Source organism: Macrobrachium rosenbergii, chromosome 23, assembly GCF_040412425.1.
Source record: "Macrobrachium rosenbergii isolate ZJJX-2024 chromosome 23, ASM4041242v1, whole genome shotgun sequence".
NCBI classification, from domain to species: domain Eukaryota; kingdom Metazoa; phylum Arthropoda; class Malacostraca; order Decapoda; family Palaemonidae; genus Macrobrachium; species Macrobrachium rosenbergii.
The window spans coordinates 3,217,084-3,233,886 of NC_089763.1; the positions used below are offsets into that span (position 1 = coordinate 3,217,084).

Below are 16,803 nucleotides of genomic sequence, written 5' to 3' on the forward strand. Positions count from 1 at the left end.
CAGTGTCTTCAATCCTCACCTCATCTTTTCACTGACAGTGTCTTCAACCTCACCTAACATCTTTTCACTGACAGTGTCTTCAATCCTCACCTACATCTTTTCACTGACAGTCTTCAATCCCTCACCTACATCTTTTCACTGACAGTGTCTTCAACCTCACCTAAATCTTTTCACTGACAGTGTTTTCAACCTCACCTACATCTTTTTCACTGACACAGTGTGTCTTCAAACCTCACCTAAATCTTTTCACTGACAGTGTCTGTCTTCAATCTTTTCACTCAACCTCACATCTTTTCACTGACAGTGTCTTCATCCCCTCACCTGCATCTTCACTGACCTCAACTCACTACATCTTTTCACTGACAGTGTCTTCAAACCTCACCTACATCTTTTCACTGACAGTGTCTTCAATCCTCACCTACATCTTTTCACTGACAGTGTGTCTTCAACCCTCACCTACATCTTTTTCACTGACACATCATTTTCACTGACAGTGTGTCTTCAAACCTCACCTACATCTTTTCACTGACAGTGTATCTTCTTCACCTAAATCTTTTCAACTCAACATACATCTTTTCACTGACAGTGTATCTTCAACCTCAACTACATCTTTTTGCAACAGTGTCCTCAAACCTAACCTACATTTTTCACTGACAGTGTCTTCAATCCTCAACTACATCTTTTCACTGACAGTGTGACTTCAACCTTCACTTAAAACTTTTCACTGACAGTGTCTTCAATCCTCACCTACATTTTTCACTGACAGTGTCTTCAATCCTCACATACATCTTCTCACTGACAGTGTGTCTTCAATCCTCACCTACTTCTTTTCACTAACAGTGTATCTTCAATCCTCACTTATATCTTTTCACTGACAGTGTCTTCAATCCTCACCTACATCTTTTCACTGACAGTGTGTCTTCAACCCTCAACTACATCTTTTCACTGACAGTGTGTCTTCAACCTCACCTACATCTTTCACTGACAGTGTGTCTTCAACCCTCACCTACATCTTTTCACTGACAGTGTGTCTTCAACCCTCACCTACATCTTTTCACTGACAGTGTGTCTTCAACCCTCACCTACATCTTTTCACTGACAGTGTGTCTTCAACCCTCACCTACATCTTTTCACTGACAGTGTCTCTTCAACCCTCACCTACATCTTTTCACTGACAGTGTGTCCTCAACCCTCACCTACATCTTTTCACTGACTGTGTGTCTTCAACCTTCACCTACATCTTTTCACTGACAGTGTATCTTCAACCTTCACCTAAATCTTTTCACTGACAGTGTATCTTCAACCTTCACCTAAACCTTTTCACTGACAGTGTATCTTCAACCTTCACCTAAATCTTTTCACTGACAGTGTCTTCAATCCTCACCTACATCTTTTCACTGACAGTGTGTCTTTAATCCTCACCTACATCTTTTCACTGACAGTGTGTCTTCAACCCCTCACCTACATCTTTTCACTGACAGTGTGTCTTCAATCTTCACTTTAACATCTTTTCACTGACAGTGTGTCTTCAACCTCACCTACATCTTTCACTGACAGTGTGTCTTCAACCCTCACCTACATCTTTTCACTGACAGTGTATTTTCAATCCTCACCTACATCTTCTCACTGACAGTGTGCCTTTAATCCTCACCTACATCTTTTCACTGACAGTTTGTCTTTAACCCTCACCTCCATCTTTTCACTGACAGTGTCTTCAATCCTCACCTACATCTTTTCACTGAAAGTGTGTCCTATGGGCATACCATACCCTTTGACACAAAAATATCAGTAAAAAAAAGTATTTGATATTTCAACTCAATACTTTTAAGGTACAATTATAATACTACTGCCAACTTTATGTGAGTATATGAATGGGATATGTCCGTCCGTCCGTCCATCTGTCGTATGACGTCACAAACTTCTAGCAGTCTTATCATTTACCCTAAACTCACCTAATCTCATACAAACAAAATGTAAGTTCGTTTAGAAACGTGCATCCAGTGCGCACTCACGTGAGCAGTTTCATGAAGCTCCTATCATGTCTAGAATTTCGTCAAATAACTGGATCGAAAAAAGTAGTGTTCTGAGTTACAGTGCTTTAAAGTTTTCAGTGCCATGTCGGAACGAGGCTTGAAATTTTCACTACAACATACCTAGAAATTATTACAAGAATATTTGTCATCTACAGAATCAATATACGTTAAAGAATGCTGTGTTATTCTCACACGTAGCATTCCTTAACATACAGGCAGTCCCCGGTTATCGGCGGGGTTCCGTTCTCAACGGCGTGACGACAACCGAAAATCGCCGCTAACAGAAAATCGGCGATAATAGCACTGATCCCTGGTTAGCGGCGCCGATAACCAGTGATCAGCGCCACCAATAAGAGGCGATCAGCGCCGATAACCGGTTATCAGCGACGAAAATCTGGTTATTGTCGTCGCTAGACAAGCGCCGTAAAACCAGATCACCAGTAACCGAGGCTGCCGATAACCAGGGACTGCCTGTATATTGACTCTATAGACAACAAATATTCTTGTAATTCTAATATTTACTACAGATTATTGCTACCAGCACATCTTGATAACATGTTCAGATCCACAGTCGTTGGCATCCCTCTCTCTCTCTTTCTCTTCCATCCACAGTTTTGTTGTTTTATTTTGCTCTTTTAGCGGTAATTTTGTGCCTAACTGCTGGGGTGTCATCACAATGCCAATCATTGCAGAGAGGTTTTGTTTAACCAACAATGAGTGACTTCCCTCCACTTTTGTTGCCAACGTCTCGTTGGTGCTGGCAAATGTTGCAGGAGAGAGAGATGCCAGAAAACACTAGATAATCACACAAAATATTGTCGAGAAAAGGCAAAAATAAGCTGTGTTTTTTCACTAGGAAGACATATAATTGCATGCCCCCCTTTAAATGGGTTACGTATGTGGTCCTTTTAAACCAAATGGGGAGGGCTCCGGGCCACGGACGGTTCACATTTACGTGCTAGGCTCATGTTAGATGGTTATAGAATGTAAATTAGCATAAATCTTAATTTTGATATTTGGAAGGTATGTCGGCTATTCTGAGGGTATGGTATGCCCTTAAACTGCATTCGGGTATGGTATGCCCGTAATGCATTTAACTTATTTAAAATTCTAGGTATCGCTCTCGAATACACATTCACTTCAAGAAACATATCCAGCCTACCTCTTCTTTGACACTGGTATGAGTTTTTTCTTTACTTTTCCATGCTTTGAATACTGTTCTTGTTATTAAAATTTGGGTTTTATTAAATTTATTATCCCTGAACCTGATATTAACTTATAGCACTGTCATTCAGTTAGTTCACATTCCTTGCTGTAAAAGATATGTAAGAGACCCATCGCACTGATGGTGATCTCTTTTGAGCACACGTGTTCGTCATCCATCGGAGGGGACAGAGAGAAAAACAAGAGCATCTCGTTTTCTCTCTCTCAAGGAACGCATCTTCTACCATACAATATTTCCGTCTGTTTCTCCATAACCATTGTTGTCTTGATTTATGTACAATCACCACTACTTGCATTGCCATGCAAGCATTCTAATCATGTACTCATAATGTTCCACTGAATCTTCTGTATCAAACTGTATGTATGTTTCTGCTTGTGAAGACGCCAAACATCTCACCATTTCACATATATTATGCTACTGCATTGTATTCATTAATCTGTCTTGAATCTCATGCAACTGGCCATATGTGGAATTTCCTGGCCTTTCCATTGATATATGTTTTATCACTGTACGTTTATTATGTCTCTCAAAATCGCCATCAGTTTGTCTGCTGACAAACACAGATGTCCGAAACATTACCTCTGTTTTGCCCTGTCTGTGTGTAGATGCTACTTTGCGGCTCGCACCAGCCAATAACAACTTCGAAGATTCTGTACATTCATTCAGTAAGGAACCACCAATAAACCAGTCAACACCCAGCCAATATGTCACTCAATCCCATCCTTACAGATATTTCATAGTTGTGATCACCCTTTGCATTCAGATTCCCAGACTATACCTTCCACCTTGTAGTGTGATTAAAACTGTTTTCCCTCATCTTCTGAGAGGTTCAACTCCATACATTTTCTAGAAGTTTCATTCCTGTTGTGACCGAACTGTTGGAAAATCTTACTAATCCAGTAGTTGAGTTGCTGGAACTTCAGAAGCACAAAGCTGGTACAAAGCAGATTGATAACAGTCTCACTTTATGGAGTATTTATCTCTTTTGTATCTTAATTTGCTATTTACCTTATTTTTTCTTTTGTTAATTCTCTTTCACTACTTATTCTTTATCAACTTCTCTTCTACTGGGCTGCTTTCCTTATGGGGCCCTACTGCTTCTAGCATTCTGCTTTACCAACTATTATGGCAGCTTCGATAATAATAATAAAAATAATAATAATATTAATAATAATAATAATAATAATAATAATAATAATAATAATAATAATAATAATAATAATAATAATAATAATAATAATAATAATAATAATAATAATAATAATAATAATAATAATAATAATAATAATATTAATAATAATAATAATAAAATATTTTAAAACATAAAATACACGGTAAAACAAATTGAAATCTAGTCTCTTGGGAATACTGATTCTTTTCCATTTTGAGAAATTAATCAGTTGTGCCAGGATCCATATGGAATTCAGGAGGGGAAAATATCTGTTCAAAATTTTTCAAAAATCATAAAAACATGAATCTTCAAGAAGTCAGCAAATGTGTAATATCACATAAAAACGAAAATTAATGACTTACCTTGAAAAAGAAACATAACTGCTCCTGGAACATGATTAGCATCCAGGACAGTAACACTTAAAATGTATTCGTCTTCAGCATCAAGCGACAACTGGTATGTTTCTCCAACCTCTAAGCTCTTCACCACTCCCGGTGCAAACTATGCAAGGAAAAAGAAATGAATTTTAAAATGCTGTCATAAACTGTATTAAAGACTAATAAGCAACGATATAAATTTGTTATATCGTTTACTTTACAGAAACAGCCAACAATGATAAGACACTGATGAGTCCCAGAAATAACATTACTTCCTAAACAAGGCAGGAATTAGATTACCATGCCTAAAATGATCGGGAAATGTTTATACACGATTTAAATATCTGGTCAAAGGTACATTACCAACTTCAGCTTAATTTCCTTGCTGTTCCCGAACTACTAAAGACTACTAATAATCCTGATCTATCTACGTAATGGCTGACATGAATGATGACAAGAACTGATGAACAACTGTTTCCTCATTCCATAGAAAAATTAAACATTTCAAATTTGATCTTTTATCGAGGAATCCCGCAAATTACCTTCCTCTTTCAATACAAAGTTAGGAACTTAAGTAAAATATCAATCAGATGATAATGATGCAAACATTCTTTCCATGAAATATTTTCTTTCATTTTTTCCCTTTTACAGAAATGGAAGAGAATATCAAATTTCAATAAAAGTAACTATAAGAGCCATGAATTCATTAATTAGCATTACGGCCACAATTACCAATAACTGTAAGTTATTAAAAAATAAAATACAGACTAATAGTACCAAAATAAATTAAAAAACAACTTTTGATACGAAATTGGCTTCTGAGAAGCATATATGTAATACCGCTTCCTCTGTTTCTCAAAAAGTTGGTATCTTGTTGTAATGTTTTCGAATGTTTCGTGATGAAGCTATTTTACATAATTGTTTTAACTCTTTTCTTCTTCCTTGCTTGGAGCACTGAGCTGTTCTTCACTGTGCTCTTTAAGTGCTGCCTCTAATATCAAACTCTTGGATAGAGTTTTGTCGTCAGTCAAGTCTGTAGTGCCAACTCCCACTGTTGACTTGTGGCATAGGCGTAAAGTCAGTTTATTGTTTGTTGCATGAAATACTCTGCAATGACAAACATCTGCATTCTTCTTTACCTAACCTAGCTGTCTATGCTCACAACAACAAGCAGGCTACTACAACAAGCATGTGTCATTTTCTAGTATCAGGTTTAATACTATTCAATTTGTAACGAATTTTACTTTGGCTACAACTAAAATGGAATCTCCTGATCTTCATATGCTCAAGCAAGGAGCAAAGTCATTCCGGCTTTCTTCTGGGGTCTCCTGAATTCAGATGTTTTGGTTTTATTTTCTATTCTCAAATATCTAATTATTTATCAACTTTTCCCGTAACTTGTCTCACCTTGCAGCCTGATTCCCTTTTGGAGCCCTCTTGGCTTTACAGTCTGCTGACTCTATCCATAACGGTTTTCAGCTGAAGATTTTGCAGCCCTCTTGGCTTTACAGTCTGCTGAATCTATCCATAAGGGTTTCCAGCTGAAGATTTTGCAGCCCTCTTGGCTTTACAGTCTGCTGACTCTATCCATAAGGGGTTTCAGCTGAAGATTTTGCAGCCCTCTTGGCTTTACAGTCTGCTGACTCTATCCATAAGGGGTTTCAGCTGAAGATTTTGCAGCCCTCTTGGCTTTACAGTCTGCTGACTCTATCCATAAGGGGTTTCAGCTGAAGATTTTGCAGCCCTCTTGGCTTTACAGTCTGCTGACTCTATCCAAAAGGGGTTTCAGCTGAAGATTTTGCAGCCCTCTTGGCTTTATAGTCTGCTGACTCTATCCATAAGGGTTTCCAGCTGAAGATTTTGCAGCCCTCTTGGCTTTACAGTCTGCTGACTCTATCCATAAGGATTTCCAGCTGAAGATTTTGCAGCCCTCTTGGCTTTACAGTCTGCTGACTCTATCCATAAGGGTTTCCAGCTGAAGATTTTGTAGCTCTCTTGGCTTTATAGTCTGCTGACTCTATCCATAAGGGTTTCCAGCTGAAGATTTTGGAGTCCGCTTGGCTTTATAGTCTGCTGACTCTATCCATAAGGGTTTTCAGCTGAAGATTTTGCAGCCCTCTTGGCTTTACAGTCTGCTGACTCTATCCATAAGGGTTTTCAGCTGAAGATTTTGCAGCCCTCTTGGCTTTACAGTCTGCTGACTCTATCCATAACGGTTTTCAGCTGAAGATTTTGCAGCCCTCTTGGCTTTACAGTCTGCTGACTCTATCCATAAAGGTTTCCAGCTGAAGATTTTGCAGCCCTCTTGGCTTTACAGTCTGCTGACTCTATCCATAAGGGTTTTCAGCTGAAGATTTTGCAGCCCTCTTGGCTTTACAGTCTGCTGACTCTATCCATAAGGGTTTTCAGCTGAAGATTTTGCAGCCCTCTTGGCTTTACAGTCTGCTGACTCTATCCATAAGGGTTTTCAGCTGAAGATTTTGCAGCCCTCTTGGCATTTTAGTTTGCTGACTCTATCCATAAGGGTTTTCAGCTGAAGATTTTGCAGCCCTCTTGGCTTTACAGTCTGCTGACTCTATCCATAAGGGTTTTCAGCTGAAGATTTTCCTGCGCTCTTGGCTTTACAGTCTGCTGACTCTATCCATAAGGGTTTTCAGCTGAAGATTTGGGAGTCCTCTTGGCTTTATAGTCTGCTGACTCTATCCATAAGGGTTTCCAGCTGAAGATTTTGGAGTCCGCTTGGCTTTATAGTCTGCTGACTCTATCCATAAGGGTTTTCAGCTGAAGATTTTGCAGCCCTCTTGGCTTTATAGTCTGCTGACTCTATCCATAAAGGTTTCAAGCTGAAGATTTTGAATCCCTCTTGGCTTTATAGTCTGCTGACTCTATCCATAAAGGTTTCCAGCTGAAAATTTTGCAGTCCTCTTGGCTTTATAGTCTGCTGACTCTATCCATAAGGGTTTTCAGCTGAAGATTTTGCAGCTCTCTTGGCTTTATAGTCTGCTGACTCTATCCATAAGGGTTTTCAGCTGAAGATATTGCAGCCCTCTTGGCTGTATAGTCTGCTGACTCTATCCATAAGGGTTTCCAGCTGAAGATTTTGCAGCCTTTTTGGTTTTTTAGTCTGCTGACTCTATCCATAAGGGTTTTCAGCTGAAGATATTGCAGCCCTCTTGGCTTTATAGTCTGCTGACTCTATACATAAGGGTTTTCATATGAAGATTTTGCAGCCCTCTTGGCTTTACAGTCTGCTGACTCTATCCATAAGGGTTTCCAGCTGAAGATTTTGGAGTCCTCTTGGCTTTACAGTCTGCTGACTCTATCCATAAGGGTTTTCAGCTGAAGATTTGGGAGCCCTCTTGGCTTTATAGTCTGCTGACTCTATCCATGAGGGTTTTCAGCTGAAGATTTTGCAGCCCTCTTGGCTTTACAGTCTGCTGACTCTATTCATAAGGGTTTTCAGCTGAAGATTTTGCAGCCCTCTTGGCTTTATAATCTGCTGACTCTATCCATAAGGGTTTCCAGCTGACGATTTTGCAGCCCTCTTGGCTTTATAGTCTGCTGACTCTATCCATAAGGGTTTTCAGCTGAAGATTTTGCAGCCCTCTTGGTTTTACAGTCTGCTGACTCTATCCATAAGGGTTTTCAGCTGAAGATTTTGCAGCCCTCTTGGCTTTACAGTCTGCTGACTCTATCCATAAGGGATTTCAGCTGAAGATTTGGGAGTCCTCTTGGCTTTATAGTCTGCTGACTATCTATACGGGATTTCAGCTGAAGATTTTGCAGCCCTCTTGACTTTACAGTCTGCTGACTCTATCCATAAGGGTTTTCAGCTGAAGGTTTTGCAGCCCTCTTGGCTTTACAGTCTGCTGACTCTATCCATAAGGGGTTTCAGCTGAAGATTTGGGAGTCCTCTTGGCTTTATAGTCTGCTGACTCTATCCATAAGGGTTTCCAGCTGAAGATTTTGCAGTCCTCTTGGCTTTATAGTCTGCTGACTATCCATAAAGGTTTTCAGCTGAAGATTTTGCGGCCCTCTTGGCTTTACTGTCTGCTGATTCTATCCATAAGGGTTTTCAGCTAAGATTTGGGAGTCCTCTTGGCTTTACAGTCTGCTGACTCTATCCATAAGGGTTTTCAGCTGAAGATTTTGCAGCCCTCTTGGCTTTTTAGTCTGCTGACTCTATCCATAAGGGTTTTCAGCTGAAGATTTTGCAGCCCTCTTGGCTTTACAGTCTGCTGACTATCCATACAGGATTTCAGCTGAAGATTTTGCATCCCTCTTGGCTTTACAGTCTGCTGACTCTATCCATAAGGGGTTTCAGCTGAAGATTTGGGAGCCCTCTTGGCTTTACAGTCTGTTGACTCTATCCATAAGGGTTTTCAGCTGAAGATTTTGCAGCCCTCTTTGGCTTTACAGTCTGCTGACTATCCATACAGGATTTCAGCTGAAGATTTTGCATCCTCTTGGCTTTACAGTCTGCTGACTCTATCCATAAGGGGTTTCAGCTGAAGATTTGGGAGCCCTCTTGGCTTTACAGTCTGTTGACTCTATCCATAAGGGTTTTCAGCTGAAGATTTTGCAGCCCTCTTGGCTTTACAGTCTGCTGACTATCCATACAGGATTTCAGCTGAAGATTTTGCATCCTCTTGGCTTTACAGTCTGCTGACTCTATCCATAAGGGGGTTTCAGCTGAAGATTTGGGAGCCCTCTTGGCTTTACAGTCTGTTGACTCTATCCATAAGGGTTTTCAGCTGAAGATTTTGCAGCCCTCTTGGCTTTACAGTCTGCTGACTATCCATACAGGATTTCAGCTGAAGATTTTGCATCCCTCTTGGCTTTACAGTCTGCTGACTCTATCCATAAGGGGTTTCAGCTGAAGATTTGGGAGCCCTCTTGGCTTTACAGTCTGTTGACTCTATCCATAAGGGGTTTCAGCTGAAGATTTGGGAGCCCTCTTGGCTTTACAGTCTGCTGACTCTATCCATAAGGGTTTTCAGCTGAAGATTTTGCAGCCCTCTTGGCTTTACAGTCTGCTGACTATCCATACAGGATTTCAGCTGAAGATTTTGCATCCTCTTGGCTTTACAGTCTGCTGACTCTATCCATAAGGGGTTTCAGCTGAAGATTTGGGAGCCCTCTTGGCTTTACAGTCTGTTGACTCTATCCATAAGGGTTTTCAGCTGAAGATTTTGCAGCCCTCTTGGCTGTACAGTCTGCTGACTCTATCCATAAGGGTTTTCAGCTGAAGATTTGGGAGCCCTCTTGGCTTTATAGTTTGCCGACTCTATTGCTCCATTACTTGAGAAACAAAGGAATCTCTAGCCAAGGTAGGCTCTATACTAGCCTGTGGAGTGATTCCATGGTATGTACTGGTAAAAGGTAACCAAAGATTTTGAAAAAACCCAAGTACCTGCACCTGGAATTCCTGAGTAACAAGTGTACCAGTGATCAGTTGCTTTCTCTATCTGAGTGTCCTGGAAAACTCGAGCAGAGGTAAGCTATTACCAATCAGTGGAGGTAGCTCTAAAATACTGGTAAAAGTTACTCGTGGTTTCAATGAAAACCCGAGTATGCACAGTGACACGGTTCGAGCAGAGGTAAGCCATTACCAATTCATGGACGTAACACCACGATACTGGTAAAGGTAACTCAGGATTTATATGAAAACCCGATTACCCAGAGTGATATGGTTTGACCAGAGGTAAGCCATTACCAATTTGTGGAGGTAACGCCACGATAATGGTAAAGGTAACTCAGGGTTTCTATGTAAACCCAAGTACCCAGAGTGACATGGTTCTCCTGGGAGGTCCCAGCACTTGGAGCTTCCGAGTCACGTAAGACAATCTTTGGTTGCTCCCTCTACCCAAGTGTCCAAAGAAACACGGGCAGAGGTATGCTATTACCAGTTCGTGGTGGTAACTCCACAATACTGGTAAAGTTTACTTGGGATTTCTATGAAATCACTCCACAATACTGGTAAAGCTTACTTGGGGTTTCTATGAAACCCAAGCACTGGAGTGACACGGTTCTCCTTGGAGGTCCGAGCACTCGGGGCTTCTGAGTTACATACTGGACAATCTTTGGTTGCTCCCTCTACCCGAGTGTCCGAAGAAACACAAGCGGAGGTGCGTACTAGTCTGGGGAAAAGATTTACTGGAACTAGCACGGGTGACCTGAGTTACTTCTTCAACATATCTGAGGAGACCCGCACATCTGGTGTTCCTGTGTTGCCAGGTCTCGGAGAGACCTGTGGCTAGGTTCCCGATATTGAAGACATGGGAGTGCACCCAGAAGAGATAACACACAAGTAAATGAAGGCAAAGCCAAAGATGACCCATTTTTACCAAAGGTCCATACCCATACCCATACCATACCCATACTGATATCTGTATCATACCCATATGCATATCCATACAAATATCTGTACCATACCCATACCTATACCCATACTCATATCCATTCCATACCCATACCCATATCTGTAATATACCTATCTCATATCCATACCATACCAACACCCATATCTGTACCATACTTGTACTAATAGCCATATCCATTCCATACCCATACCCATATCTGTACAATTCCCATACCCATACCTATACCCATACCAATACTCATACCCATACCAATACCCAAACTCTTCTTCAACTTCTACCACAAGTGTATCGCTGTCCTGGGACCCATGCACTATTCCCGTGCAGGAATGTGAAGGTGGGAGTAAGAGCACAAATTCTGGACTCTCTTCGAGTTGAGCCAGAGATTCCGTAGGAACCCGAGCAATAGCTGCTTGCATGCCCGTAGACGAATCAGAATGAGCAATCTGCAACATTCAGAGCAATACACAGGTACTGCTAAAGTAAGGGCGACAAATCGCGCCTCTCTTTCCTTGTGTTTCTCCTTTCAGATGTACATTAATAATGTCATGTATTTTACCTGTCTTATTTCAGATTCTTTGTGTACCTCATCTTATGCAGCATTGTATGGCCTTTCTGCCGATATGTATATCTACCTTTTATATGTCATGTAACAAATGTTATACATATTTTTATGCTTGTTAGAAAACAAATCCTGTATGGACGCCGCAGGGGGTCTCAGGTTGCCCTCTACCTTTCCGTCTGCTCTTTGTCTTATAAACATCTGTCAAGAATTATAATCAGTTTTTCACCTTTGACTTTTCTTTAAGCCTCACACTGGTGACCCCATGTCAGGGACAGGTAGCGCAGTTTTGGCCCAGCCATTAACAGACTAACTACGGCCGCACCCTACCATCACAGGGCCTTTAGCGGACTAACTACGGCGTAAAGTTTAGGCCTCTGATAGCACCCTGCCCGACAGAAACTGCCATTAACGGACTAAATACGGCGTACCCAAGAGGGTACGTTTTGGCACTTCGTTCGACCTCTCAAACAAATCAGCACCATTAATGACTCAATATGGCACATTTTCCCGCGTTTTGGTGCGTGAGCAGTCAAGATGTCAGAAGTAAAACCTCAATGTGAACGCGAGCATCGTCTGCACGCTGCTCTCACCAACAAAGCCAGACACAAACTTCCCCTGTTCTTGTGCCAAAACACAGCATCATGGTTCCGATGCGCAGACGCGCATTTTCACATGGCGCGCATCTCAGACGATGCTACAAAATCGGACATAGTCATGATGGCGCTCCCAGAAGAAGTATTAAATAGAATCTCCCCCTGGCTAGACGCACAACCAGACAAAGTCTCATACACAGACTTAAACAATAAACTGATGAATTCCTACTCTATGCCCGTGTCCGAAACAGCACAGCGTGCATTCAACCTGTTATCCCAGCCCCTTGGAGATGCAGCACTCAGGGAAGCCTGGGACCAGCTGCGAGGGTTAGTAACACTCCCAGGTCGTGACGAGAACGGGAGGAAGAGAACAACTGACCTGATGAAAGCTATCTTCCTTCGGCGCCTCCCGCAGGAAGTTTGGCGCCAGATATGGGATGCAGAGAACCTGGACATGGATACCTTAGTCGATGACACCCTTGGTGGCCTTGACACGTGGCCGCCTCCCTGGGAGCCTGCAACCTGTTTGAAGACGACGACAGAGACATCAACGTCATGTATAAGAACAGACTGCCATTCAGAGAGCACAGGACATGGCCAAACCCGGCGTGGTGTTTCTACCGTAGGAAGTTTGGGAACAATGCCAGAACCTGCAGGCCTCCATGTTCTTTCACAAAAAATGACAAAGGCGGCCACATATAACAGCTGTGGCAGCGAAACCCAACTCCCCCAGCCCAGCAAGGTTTTTCATCACAGACAAAATCTCCAAACGCCGCCTGCTGGCTGATACGGGGGCAATGCAGTCGGTTTTCCCGCCATCCAGGGAAGGTTTAGAAAAAATACCTGCCTCACTATCCTCCCTCATAGCAGCAAACGGAACTCCCATCTGCACTTATGACATAAGGACCCAGGCTATCTCAATCCTGGGGAGCAGACACCACTGGCCTTTCATCGTAGCGGATGTTAAGTTCCCTCTCCTGGACGCGGATTTCCTAGGGCACCACGGACTCCTAGTCAACGTCGCCAGACAATGCCTACTTGACACAGTGCCACCACCTTAACTCACCACAACCCTGCCACTGCCCTCAGGTTGGCAATGGACGCCAGCAACATCGCCTGTGGTGCAGTACTAGAGCAACCGGTGAACAGCACGCCCCAGCCCTTGGCCTTCTTCAACAGCAAGTTTTCGCCAGCAGAGACCCGCTATAGCACCTTCGACAGAGAGCTGCTGGCTATCTACCAGGCCGCGAGGCACTTCAAGTACTTGCTGGAGGGAACCGAATTCACAATCCTAACAGGCCACAAACCCTTGGTTCACGCATTTGCAAAACGGGGACGCCTGGTCTGCAAGGCAACAGCGGCACCTAGCCGCCATCTCTGAGTTCGGTTACACTATCAACTACGTCCCTGGCAAGAAAAACCCAGTGGCTGACGCTCTGTCAAGAATAGAGATCAATTCCCTTCACCTCGGCATTGACTATGAAGACCTCGCGAGGGGACAAGCAGCGGATCCGGAGATGGCGGACTACAGGACAGCAGTGATGGCTCTCAAATGGGAAGACATGCCCTCAGCAAACTCGGACACAACTCTCCTCTGGGACACCAGCACAGGCCGCCCACACGCCCTGGTGCCCACATCGTGGAGGAAATAAGTATTCGTCATCGTCCACGGCCTCTCCCATCCATCGGGGGGCACAACAGCACGCCTCATGACTGACAAGTCCGTCCGGCACGGCATCAACAAGGATGTCCGCCAGTGGGCAAGGAGCTGCATCCCGTGCCAGACAAGCAAAACATCCTGGCACACTGAATCCGGGATCGGCAATTTTCCTCAGCCTCGTCGGTGATTCGGCCAAATCCACATTGAAGTCGTCGGGCCCATTCTGCAGTCAGGGGGAGCCAGATACCTTCTGACAATCATAGACCGCTCCACCTGCTGGCCTGAAGCAACCCCCATGGATGAGACATCAACGACATCATGTGCAGAAGCCCTCCTCTCCAGTTAGATAAGCCACTTCGGAGCGCCAGACAGCATCACTACGGACAGGGGACCTGCTTTCCTGTCAGAGATTTGGGTCTCCTTGGCATGCCTGATGGGTACAACTCTACACAGCACAACAGCATACAACCCAGCAGCGAACGGCATGGTCGAGAGGGCACACCGCTCTCTTAAAGCAGCTCTTATGGCATGTTGCACCGACGGGAAGTGAAAGGAACAGCTGCCCTGGGTCCTGCTGGGTCTCCGCACCACACCGAAAGCAAATGGCGACCCTTCCCCGGCTGAGAAAGTCTACGGGGAGAGTTCTTCCCACCGTCAGCTGACGGCATCAACACCCCACTCCCGAGGTTGAGGGAACTCGCACAAAGGTTCGCACCCTGCCACAAGACCTTCACCGACAGAACCGTCACCTAAAGCCCACCCGCCTTACACTTCTGTGCCTACATCTTTGTCAGGGTGGACGCTCACCGCCCGCCCTTAACCAGGCCCTACAGGGGTCCCCACCGAGTCATCAGGCGGGCCAGCAAAGCATTCCTCCTCGACATCCACGGGTGGGAGGACTGGATCACCATCGACAGACTGAAACCCGCATCGCTGTCAGACAGGGAAATTTGCAAAGAAGTAGGGAGGTGCCCCAGAGTTCCCCTGCAATACCTGCCTGAGGGCGCAACCGCTTCCCCACCAAAGCGGGGCCCGGCGCAACCCAGAAAACGCATCCAGCCATCCCCAGGTGTCCGCTCCACCCCACGCCCACAGTGCTCCAGAAGCAGGGGCCCGCTCCGACAGCCTCAGCGCCTCCATGATTAATGTTGCTCCATCCAATAATTGCTCCTCTAATTATTGTCTTGGGGGGGAGGGAGTATTTGTAACGGTGACAAATCGAGCCTCTCTTTCCTTGTGTTTCTCCTTTCAGATGCACATTAATCACGTCATGTATTTTACCTGTCTTTATTTCAGATTCTTTGTGTACCTCATCTTATGCATTATTGTATGGCCTTTCTGGCGATATGTATATCTACCTTTTATACGTCATGTAACAAATGTACATATTTTTATGTTTGCTAGAAAACAAAAATCCTGTATGGACGCCGCAGGGGGTCTTGGGTCGCCCGCTACCTTTCTGTCCGCTTTGTGTCTTATAAACACCTGTTGAGAATAATAAACAATCAGTTTTTCACGTCTGACATTTCTTGAAGCCTCATACTTGGGAGAGAACCTGTAATTCCCAAGTCCCTCGATCTCTACAGCATCTGAAAAGAGTAAAACATTACAAATGTCAAATAATTCTCAGAACACAAACTTTCATTCGCACTGCAAAGGAACAAAACTCTCTGAAAAATAACAATTTTTAAAAGTAAATTGTATTTTTCCTAACTATACAAACCCGAGGTCCTTTACATTAGGGGATTGCTTTCAGGCGTAGGCTGGAAACGGCTGTTAAACTCTTGAGCAAGGTGGTTAGGCAGTAACTACCTCCAGGTAGGCGGGGATACCCGCCTACCCGGATGTAAACATTCCAGTTTGCCTTTCGGCCCAGGTACAGATTGAGGGGTGGCATGAGGTGAGCATAAAGTGTAAAGGACCTCGGGTTTGTATAGTTAGGAAGAATACAATTTACTTTTAAAAATTGTTATTTGTTTCGACACAATATACAAACCCTCGGTCCTTTACATTAGGAGACTCACTGATTGGAGGGAGGAATCTGATAAAGTCTCTCTGAACTGACTGGAGTTCACCACATTGTCTTCCCTTCCTGGTCGTGAGAGCGAGGAAGGGAAAAACTGCCTCTGACAAAAGATCGGGTTGTAAAAAACGCAGGATCAGTTGTCAGACTTCTGGGTCCCTTTGCATGAAAGAAGAAACGTCAGTTCATGCAAAGTAGGCCAGGAAGAATTTGACGTCGGATGACAATAAGGCAAATACAAGCATTGGGTTTGTCTCATAGTCATGGTCTCCTTCCTCCCCTTGCAAGAGGAAGGAGTGGGGTTGCTTCTATTAACCTGAGCGGAAATAGAATGGGAGCTCCCGTTATGTGCTTATCTGCCTCGATCGCCCAGTCCAGCTTGTAACGGCATGTCCGCTCCCTGCCCGTGGGAAGAGAGCCAGGATGGGGAGAAAGAAAAGAGGCCAGTCACTCAACATTCATTCTCCCAATCACAACTGTACAACATAGACAAGATGCAACCTGTCCCGTTAGGGGAGCTGGATAAGCTACACAAATTGTTGAGCAGCCACCACAGGACCCAAGGAAAAAGTGTCCAAGGACTTGTGTGCAACATCCTGGAGGTAGAAGGAGGTGAAGGTAGTCTGTTGGGACCACACACCCGCCTTCAGCACCTGTGGTACCGACATATTCTTCCGGAATGCGAGGGATGGACCAAGCCATCGACTTCGTGAGCTCTCGGGTGAAAGGTACCGGTATCGTCGTCGTCAGCTGCCAAGTACCTCCTTTGATTGCTT

General features: G+C 43.8%; 1 protein-coding gene across 1 annotated transcript in view; it reads right to left on the reverse strand.

Moving 5' to 3' along the window:
* LOC136851234 (5' exonuclease Apollo-like) overlaps positions 1 to 16,803 on the reverse strand; it is a 312,431-nt gene that overhangs the window by 220,029 nt on the left and 75,599 nt on the right. The window contains exon 3 of the mRNA XM_067125186.1: positions 4,792 to 4,930. Coding sequence (XP_066981287.1) covers positions 4,792 to 4,930 — 139 coding nt within the window. The remainder of the gene's footprint in view (positions 1 to 4,791; positions 4,931 to 16,803) is intronic.